The sequence below is a fragment of the Macaca fascicularis genome, chromosome 8, assembly GCF_037993035.2.
Source record: "Macaca fascicularis isolate 582-1 chromosome 8, T2T-MFA8v1.1".
Taxonomy (NCBI): Eukaryota; Metazoa; Chordata; class Mammalia; order Primates; family Cercopithecidae; genus Macaca; species Macaca fascicularis.
The window spans coordinates 76937416-76947951 of NC_088382.1; the positions used below are offsets into that span (position 1 = coordinate 76937416).

The 10536-nt window shown below is 43.6% G+C and overlaps 1 protein-coding gene across 1 annotated transcript; it reads right to left on the reverse strand.

Annotated features, from left to right (window-relative positions):
- Positions 1–917: 917 nt before the first annotated feature.
- Positions 918–9654, reverse strand: TCF24 (transcription factor 24). The gene is made up of 3 exons (XM_045399106.3): positions 9423–9654; positions 8472–8884; positions 918–2589 (listed from the first exon to the last, which is right to left on the reverse strand). The coding sequence occupies exons 2-3, from the start codon at positions 8859–8861 to the stop codon at positions 2476–2478; spliced, it is 504 nt and encodes a 167-aa protein (XP_045255041.1). The 5' UTR covers positions 8862–8884; positions 9423–9654; the 3' UTR covers positions 918–2475.
- Positions 9655–10536: the final 882 nt, after the last annotated feature.

Here is a 10536-nt window from a genome sequence, read left to right on the forward strand (position 1 = left end):
TCTACTATATAAATTGAGATCAGAAGCAGTTTGATTTGTGGTTTCTTCTCCCTGCCAGCTAATAATAACAATACGATTATACATAGAGCCAACAAGCCACTTGTCTTATCGTGTCATGATAACAAATATAAATCATGTGTTCATTTCTAAGTGAATCATGTTGGCCACTGTAAAGAGATGTTCTGTGTATATTAGATTATTTCCTCAGCAGTGGCTCATGCCTGTAATCCCAGTTGTTTGGGAGGCTGAGGTGGGTGGATCACTTGAGGCCAGGAGTTTGAGAACCCCCGGGGTCACATGGCAAAACCCCATCTCTACCCAAAATACAAAAATTAGCTGGGAATGGTGGCGCACCTCTGTAATCCCAGCTACTCGGGAGGCTGAGGCAGGAGAATCGCTTGAACCTGGGAGGTGGAGGTTGCAGTGAGCTGAGATCTCGCCACTGCACTCCAGCCTGGGCAGCAGAATGAGACTCCATCTCGAAAAACAACAGAGGCTGGGCGCTGTGGCTTGCGCCTGTAATCCCAGCACTTTGGGAGGCCGAGGCAGGCGGATCACTTGAGGTCAGGAATTCGAGACCAGCCTGACCAACAAGTTGAAACCCTGTCTCCTACTAAAAATACAAAAGTTAGGTGGGCATGGTGGTACATGCCTGTAGTCCCACTTACTCAGGAGGCTGAGAGGCACGAGAATCGCTTGAACCCAAGAGGTGGAGGTTGCAGTGAATGGAGATTGTGCCACTGCACTCTAGCCTGGGAAACAGTGAGACTCTGTCTCAAAAAAAAAAAAAAAAAAAAGACAGCATGGTAAAAAAGCAGCTAACACCAAGCAGGCATCTATCATCTAAAAAGATTTTCAAAAGTACCTTCAGTGTTTGTTAAATATCCAAAGAGAGAAATGCAAATTTAACAGACTAATTTTTAAATGAGTACTTTATTTTTATAATATCTCTTATCATGACCATTCACCATTAAAGCATTAAAACAGCATGTTCCTTTGAATCTTCGAGTGAAAATATGAAATTTCTCCTCTGTAATTTTCCAACCTACCGACACCTATCATCATATCTAGCAATTTAATAAAATGTTATGAAAATCTGTAACAAATACACTTCTTTGGCATTAAAACAACTTGTAACTGGATGAGAAGAATTAAAAAGTAATACCATCAAGGGCAAAGCTCTACTAACTATTTAACAGGATGACTTAGAAGTCTAATTATTCAACACATAGTTGTTTCCCCAGTTAAATGCTTTAAAAACTAGCCAAACTAATAAATCTTAAGAATTATTAGCAAGAAAACAATTTTTCTGAAATTCTTGCTGTTAAATTTAGTGTTTACAATTCAGTTTGGGGTAACTTTAAAGAAGTTTTGATTTCATTCCTTAGGATAAAGATTCTTTTTAGCACTTCTTATGTCAATAACTTATAATAGTGAATGGCTGAATCCAAATCTCATTTTACTTTTTATTTTTCCATGTTATATGAGTAGGTAAATATGTTTACAAATATTTAAATATGCAAGTACTTTTCTACATATTAATATGTAGAGAACTTTTATTATATATCTTTCTTGAAAAAAGATTTGCTTCGGTCACATTATGTGTATATTCACATTAAAACAATAAAACTGGGCCAGGCATGGTGGTTCTTGCCTATAATCCCAACACTTTGGGAGGTGAGGCGGGAGGATTTTTTGAGCCAGGATTTCAAGACTAGCCTAGGCAACACAGTGAGACCCCATCTCTACAAAAAATAAAAGAATTAGCCAGGTGTGGTGACATGCACCTACACTGTGAACTCTGTTGTCCGCTGACACCTGGTCTTCTGTTCACACTGGACTGCAGGGATTCCCAGTGCCTTCCACAAGTTGCAAACACAGTAAGATACAGAATAACCCTCTAGGAAGGTGGCCAAGCCCTGTCCTCTGAGCAAACCATTTCTAATACTCCAAACAAGTTTTCTGAGAGGGAAAAATAACTACTTATTGAATTTATTGCATCTTCATATTACTGCAACAGTTTTCTTCAACTGAAATGGCGTCTTAGACCAACTTAAGCACAGTATGGTTTTCACAAAAAAGGAATACTGGTATATTATAAACACAGATTTTATCTTTCTAAACTAGGAAGACTGCACCAACAGATATGAACTTTTCTGTTTGTAATAGATACACTATAGCAATGTGTGCACTCTTTAGCTACATACACAATTGTTTGCTTTCAAGTGACTTCTTTTTTCTAATAATTTCTCTTGCACTATATAGCAGTGACTCTCATACTGAACAGATAAGCTGTGTGTTTTATATAACACTGATTATTTCATTCCACATTTAGACAGATAAACCTGAACATCCAACTATGGGTTCACATGTAAACTTTCAGAAATTTTATGTCTCATATAATAAATATAGAATTATGTCATAGTATTTAAAAACAATAGCCACCACTTCTACCAGCCCCCACCAGGGGAGAGCCTAAGGCTGTGAGTCTGTTGGAGTGTTGTCATTATTTGTTTTTTCTCCAGAAACAGAATGCTTCAGAAACTGACCAGTAGCACCGATGTACAATCTTGATCGCATGGGCCATTTCTGAAAAAGATTATTTCAACAAGAATTCAAAAGTTAGTATCTGTGACATATATTAACGTGGTCTACAATGTTAAAGATTGCAAACAGCCCAGTGCAAATGCAGTATTATGTAGCTAATAACAATTGTAAGTATGAAGTACAAGGAACAACATGAAAAAATGTTTATTAATGCTCACAGTAAAAAACAAAAATATACTCAGACTTTGATTAAAATTTTAGAAGTAATATGTGTGCTTATGGATAAGAACTGTAAGAAATCATGAAAAATAAATATAGTTAAAGTGTAGAAAAACATATCTGCCTGTAATGTTTTAATTTCAAACTAAACCTAAAACAAAATTAAGCCTAAAACTAGATCCTTGGCTTTAAAAATATTTTTAAAAGTCCCAATTTTAGTATATGTGGGGCTGAAGTGAGCACTATATTTTAAAAAGTTCTACGTGGTATTATGTGTCTACACGTATCAAAGGACCACAGTGAAAAGTGTCAACTATCTATACATGTTCTTTTTTTTTTTTTTTTTGAGACGGAGTCCCGCTCTGTCACCCAGGCTGGAGTGCAGTGGCACGATCTCGGTTCACTGCAACCTCCGTCTCCTGGGTTCAAGCGATTCTCCTGCCTCAGCCTCCTGAATAGCTAGGATTATAGGCGCCTACCACCACGCCTGGCTAATTTTTGTATTTTTAGCAGAGATGGGGTTTTACCACATTGGCCAGGCTGGTCTTGAACTCCTGACCTCAAGAGATCACCTGCCTCAGCCTCCCAAAGTGCTGGGATTACAGGCGTAAGCCACCAAGCCCAGCCCCATCTATGCATCTTATCTAGCTAAAAACAGTATCTCGAAGTCATAAATATTAGAATATTTGGTATTATACTAAGAGAACATCCTGATTAAATGTCTGTATGTATTGACATCATCTAGCTCTAACCTTTTGGTAATCATCACATTTGAATTACTGATGATGATTTTTCTAAATTCATCTCAAACAATATAATTTATTGCCAGACAGACATAATGATGAAAAAACATATTACATGAGTAGTTCTTTCAGAATAAAACTCTTTTTGGAAGGAGGCAGGTGTCATATAATCAGTTAAGTTCTAAGATCCTTAGAATACTACTTTTGTTTAATACAGAGATGGACTTTAAAAAAAAAAAAAAAAAAAAAAAAAAAAAGCAACTCCTAAAGGTCAGCAATCTGGTCCCACACTCTCCGGGGAGCAAGTGCTGCCTTATGTAAGCAGGCTACCTATCTTCATCAGCGAACACACACAGGCCAACTGCTAGTTGCATAGCACCATAATATGTTTTTAAATGCCTGGCAGATAATCCATAGTGCTCAAATAGAGGTACAATTATTAACACGCCAAAGAACATTAAGAGCTCTGGGTTCGCAACCCAAGTTGCATATAAGACTCACCCAGAGAGCTTTAAATAAATACTGATGGCCAAGTCACACCCCAGAACAATTAAGTCAGAATGGACTATTAATTCTGTTACAGAGTTAAAAGAATGTAAGTAGAGTTAGATCTCAGATGGAATAATATAAACTCTCATTGCACTTGTGAGCACAGTTATTTTCACCTAAACTGGGACTCCAAATGTAAAACATAGCCATAAAGAATAAGTGGGCATGTGATACTATCTGGAAAGTTTTGTTCTGTGGCAACCAAAGTCCTAATTTTTATTTTTTTATTTTATTATATTATTATTTATGAGACAGGGGCTCATTCTGCTGCACAAGCTGGAGTGGCAGTGGTGTGATCATGGCTCACTGCAGCCTAAACCTGCTGGGCTCATGCAATCTTCCTGCCTCAGCTTCCTGAGTTAGGACTACAGGTACCTGCCACCATGCTGGGCTAATTAAAAACTTGTTTTTTTGTTTGTTTATTTATTTGTTTTTGCAGAGGCAGAGTCTCACTATGTTGCTTTGAGTTCGAGGGTGGTCTTGAACTACTGGGCTCAAGTGATCCTCCTGCCTCAGCCTCCCAAAGTGCTGGGATTATAGGTGTGATCCACCATGCCTGGACTCAATTTTTAAAAATAATACATACGCATTCCTATACATCCTAGGTGTATCATTGTCAGTGGTCCTGTTCCTGGGATCTTTTACAAAGATAAACTAATGTGTTTTTTATTTTTATTTTTTTTGAGACGGAGTCTTGCTCTGTCACCCAGGCTGGAGTGCAGTGGCGTGATCTTGGCTCACTGCAACCTCGGCCTCCAGGGTTCAAGTGATTCTCCTGCCTTAGCCTCCCAAGTAGCTGGGATTACAGGCATGTGCCACCATGCCCAGCTAATTTTTGTATTTTTAGTAGAGATGGGGTTTTGCCATGTTGGCCAGGATGGTCTTGAACTCCTGACCTCAAGTGATCCGCCCACCTCAGCCTCCCAAAGTGCTGGGATTACAGTGTAAGCCACCACGCCCAGCCAAACTAATATGTTTTAGAAACTGGAGTGAGGTTTATCTGATGTATCAAGATCTGGCATTGTTATATCAGATTAAAGTGCTTCATTATACTGAAGATCCCAGTGCTGTAGTGTTTGTGTCCCTCCAAAATGCACATGTTGAAGCTCTTACCTCCAAGGTGATGGGATTTAGAGACAAGGCCTTTGGGAGGTAAAAAGAGTTAGATTAGGTCATGAGGAACTAATACCCATTTAAGAAGAGGAAAATCGGGCCAGGGCAGTGGCTCATGCCTGTAAGCCTAGCACTTCGGGAGACTGAGGCAGGCGGATCACGAGGTCAAGAGATCAAGACCATCCTGGGCAACATGGGAATCGCTTCAACTCTGGAGGTGGAGGTTGCAGTGAGTTGAGATCACACCACCACACTCCAGCCTGACGACAGAGCAAGAGTCCGTCTCAAAAAAAAAAAAAAAAAAAAAGTTGAATGTGGTGGCTCATGCCTGTAATCCCAGTACTTTGGGAGGCCGAGGTGGGTGGATCACCTGAGGTCAGGGGTTGGAGACCAGCCTCGCCAACATGGCGAAACCCCGTCTCTACCAAAAATACAAATATTAGCTGGGCGTGGTGGTGGGGGCCTGTAATCCCAGCTACTTGGGAGGCTGAGGCAGAAGAATCACTTGAACCCAGGGGGCAGAGGTTGCAGTGAGCCGAGATTGCACCACTGCACTCCAGCCTGGGTGACAGAACGAGACCCCATCTCAAAAAACAACAACAACAAAAAGCACTTAGTTTAAATAAGTGACTCAAAAATAACAAAACCCTCTTATCTATTTTTTTCAATTATTGTTTACCTATCATAGACAATGATTATAAAATAAGGGGCACGATAATAAAGTCATTTGTATTTTTCTGCCAATGTAGAGATCTGAAATATATTTCTGTTTCTTAGACAAGCACTGCCTTTTGGGCAGCTGATGCTGATGGAAATAAATTGCTCATACCCCACAGGGATTAAAAACTGCCATTTCAGGCTATGCACCAGGTCCCCAGTCTCTTAAACTTCCAGTTTAATTTGAGATGTTTGTTCTCTTTTTTTGAGACAGGGTCGTGCTCAGTTGCCCAGGCATGCAGTGGTGCAATGTAGACACAATCTCTTGGGCTCAAGCAGTCCTCTCTCAAAAGCCTCCCCAGTAGCTGGGACTACAGGTGCACACACCACAGCCACCTAATTTTTAAAATTCTTAGTATAGAGGAAGTCTTGCTATGAAATGCTCTTAAAGTAAATCCCCAACAGTGGTAATGTGCTAACAATACTGATAATAAGGACTTGTGATTCAAAATAATGACCTTGAAATATTTGTTAAAAAGCTTTGATCATCAGGGTAAGACTAACACTATGTTGTAAGGCAGAAAAATGAAGTCATTTTAGAACACTTTTTACTAAACAATAGTTTATAATGAGCCTTTAGTTAACCATAAAAGTACAAATAGGATATTTTAATTTCTTTCACATTAATCAAAGGTAGACAATGTTTAGACATTTTGGTAGTGTCTGTAAACTAATGTGTTAACAGTTAACAGGCGGTTTCAATTATGTACATAACATCTCTTTCCTCTGAACTTCCGTAGCACATAATTATAGTTCTTTTATGGAAAACGTAACATTCTCCCTTCCAGTACTGTTGTTTCTTTGTCGTTGTCTCAATAATATGTTCATATAGGAAAGGGACTGAGTCTTATTGTGTTCACTCCCCTAAAATAGTGCTTTGCACACAGTAAGAATTCAATACATGTTTGATTTTAAAACACGCTTGATTTTAGTCACTTGTTCAAGCAACATTAATTTCATTAAAAAAAATCTTTGGCTTTGTATCATTATCTCTAGAGTTGTCTTTTAAAATATTCAATTAAAACAATCAATATTTACAAATAAAAAGTTATGATTATAAAAGCATTTGGTACATGAATCAAGTGCAAAAAGACACTTGCTATGCTTATTGTTACATGGAAATGACGCTTCTAACATTATTCATTCAAAAAAAGCATTCCAAGAAAAAATAAGATGAAAAGCATCTTGACTTCTCATTCTGAATTATGTCTCCCATAAAGTATTTAACGGATGCTCTTTGTATTACAATCTACTTAATGTTAAAATAAACTTCCTTGAGTATATGGCAAATGTCAAATCAAAAGAAATCTAATATTAATGGTATATTCGAATAGTAATCTAATGAACATGGTAATACAGAACCCCTTAATAATGACTTTTCTGCTGGGATTATAAACTTACAAATGAGATAAGGTATATCATAATTATAAATAATGATATTTCATGTCTTCATATTTCATATTGAAATGATTTAAGTCTATCATTATGATTATATTTGCAAAGTAAATTTTGTTAAACCTTACCACAGAATGGTAAGTTCAGTTAATATCAGAGGGTGTGCTTTACCATACTGAATAATTTATTGAACACTGATATACTTAAAGCTAAGTCTTAAGTATTAACTTTGCATTTGTGTGTGTGTGCGTGTGCACGCGTGTGGCCAAATATTTCAGGGTGGTGAAGCCAAAACTCTGAAAATTTAGGTTTGGCAAATAATGAGATGATGCATTTGGAACAGAAAGATTAGTGTAAGGTTTCAAAACAAATCTAGAAGAAGAGGATGATGCAAAAACCGACTACTGTAATAGGTAACGAAGCATAATCATATATACCATGTTAAGTGAAAATTTTACCTATATGTAAAGAAATTATGCAAAATGGATTCTCTTGTCTAATTTTGTACATTACAGACTTTGAATTTAGTAATCAATTCACTCAACACACATGCCAATCTATTGCGAACGTATTTAAAAACACTGTAGTTTTTTCTAATACTTTTGGTAGCTGTCAAGTATATGATATTTAACCTTTATTTAAACGGACTGAAATTTTACTACATAGAGATGCAGAACGGTCTCATTTGTTCTTACTAGTTTTACCAAAAAATTTCAACAGTGTTTTCCTAGAATCACTTAGGGCCATTACTCCAGTGAAATCTTTCAAATATCCCATAAAAATCAATGAAAGCATAATTATATAAATAAAAGATGCTTAAAAACTCTCCGAGGGTCATACATACAGCTCAGATATTAAACATTATCAGGATGTGCAACCAAGCCCCCATTTCTCACCTTGGAAGGTACACAAATCCTTCAGAGGCATCCTGTAAGGGGCCTTAGAGACTCTTACTCAAGCCACCCCGGCTTTAAACGCCTCACTCGCCACCTGCGAACGGCGAAGGAGCAGCCTCTCGCGGCGGGGACCTTGCCACCAGTACCCTCGAAGGCCGAGGTCGTTCTCCCGGTCGGCTTCCCGCCTCACCCGAAAAGGAATGAGAGCATCTACCCAAGACAGTGACTGGCAGGGCGGATCAAGGTGTCCTGGTCTCGGCCCCAGCCCCGCGGTGCGCCCCCGCCCGCTTACCTTGACCGGGTGCAGGTAGCCATCGCCGCGCAGGGAGCCCAACCCGGGGTCCGCCGCCGCCTCGGCGTCGTCCTGCAGGCTGCGGGTGAGGTGCGCGATGTAGGTGGTGGCCAGCAGCAGCACGTCCAATTTGGACAGCTTGGTGTCGGGCGGCACGGACGGCAGCGTGCGCTGCAGCTCCAGGAAGGCGTGCCGCAGGGTCTGCACCCGGGTGCGCTCCCGCGCTGCATTCGCCGCCGCCGGCCGCCCGCTCCCGGAACGCGCACCGCCCCCGGGGCCCGCCGGCCCCGGCCCGGTCAGCCCGGTACTCGAGTCGCGGATGGCGGCGGCCAGGGGCGCGGGCTCGGCGCTGACGCTGAGAGGGCTGCCCGCGGGGCGGTCGCGCTCCATGGCAGCTTACCGCGCCGCACGCCCTGCAAAGGACCGAAGGTGCGGTGAGGCCGGGGGGTGGTCGGGCTTAACCCGAGAGGCGCAGCCCCCTGGTTCTCCCCGTGCGCCCACTAGCAGCCCAGCGGGGCTGAGGGCGCTCTAAAGTGAGCTCGTTTTGCCTGGGGCGCGTTTTGCCTCCAGACGTCTGGGGCGAGTTGCGGGGCTCCGGAGTTCTTGGGCTTCCTAGAAGGATGAAGAGAGGCGCGGTGCCGGCTTTGCTTTTCAGGGGCAAATTAAGCGAAAGGTCTACTCTACCCGGGAAGAAAGATCTCGGAAGCTCAGTTTAGGATCGGCACTCGTTCACGATTCGGCGACTTTATCCAACCCGGGCGCACGAGAGGTGGCGCGGCTCCCCCTCGCCGACGCCGCGGAAAACCACGGCTCACCAGCTGCCCTCGGCCTTTCACGCCAGGGGGGATTTCTGCCCGAGGAGTGGGGGACCTTTAGCCTCACCTCGGAGTAGTCACCCGCCACCGTTCCAAGCCCAGGAGCCGCACAGTACGCGTCTGACGGGCCCCTCACCTTTTCTGGAGCAGCTGAGTGGAGCTCCGCTCTGCCGTGCGGCGGGCGAGGGGCGTGGAGCAGGGCCTGTGTGGCCAGGGCCGCACTGGTCACTCCATCCTCGTCCGGCCGAAGCCCAAATTGACGGCTGCTTCCAACTCACGCTGGCCGTGACTTTTATGCGGGCGCCCTGCGGCTCCGGCCGGCTACGACAGGTCGGGCGGAGGGCCTGGCCCACCCAAGGGGTTACACCAGGGGCTGAAGCGGCGTAGAGGGTCATTAATCAAACCGCCCGGTGGGTCGGGCTCAGGGGGCGGGGCGTCCTCCTGGCCCCACCCCTCGGTTCAGCGCCTCACGCTGCTTTTCCCAAGGCGCCTCGCTGAGGGCGGCGTGTGGAAAGTCTGGGGTCGGCTGCCGGCTGCGGTGGGGCAGGGCTGGAGGCCGCGGGTGAGGCCTGTGGTTAACCTCGCGCTGCCGAGGTCCTACCTCCTCGGGTCCAGTCTGATTCCAGGGCGCTTCCAGCTGAGGCGGGAGCGTTGCCGTTTGGTTGAGGGTGACTTTTAAGCTCTGTGAGGAAAAGTCGAGCGCGCCACATCGAGGCGCTAGCCGTTTATTCTACCACAAGGTAAAAGATTCATACTGTCCTAGTTACCCTAAAGCTGGGAGATACACTGCACTTCCTACCAGACCCCGAATGCTCCCGCTGTCCGTAATTCTTTAAGAAATTCCCAGAGCAGGCAGCCCTTGGATCGTGGGCGCTTCTCCCCGGGGACGCGGACCTTGGTGACTGCCTCCGCTGCCCGCGCGGGGGCCACCGCTCTTTAATTATTTGGACGAAACATTCTTTTCTGGTTTTGCTCTTGTGGACCCACGGGAAGCGTGACTTGCAGCGAGGCAGGACCGATCCCAGGCTTCTTTAGAAAGCGGGCACTGCGCCCCAAGGCCTGTTCAGAGTCGCCCCAGAAAGCCATGGGCCCCCGGCCGCCCCAATCCGCAGCGGTTTCTGCAGGTCCTGGACCCGTCGCCTTCGTAGGTGAAATCTGAGTACTTTCCAACAACATAATTAGAACACACTCGAAACAATGCCTGCAATTCGCAGAGTAGGACATTTTCTGTTTTTGTGTTTGAGACAGGG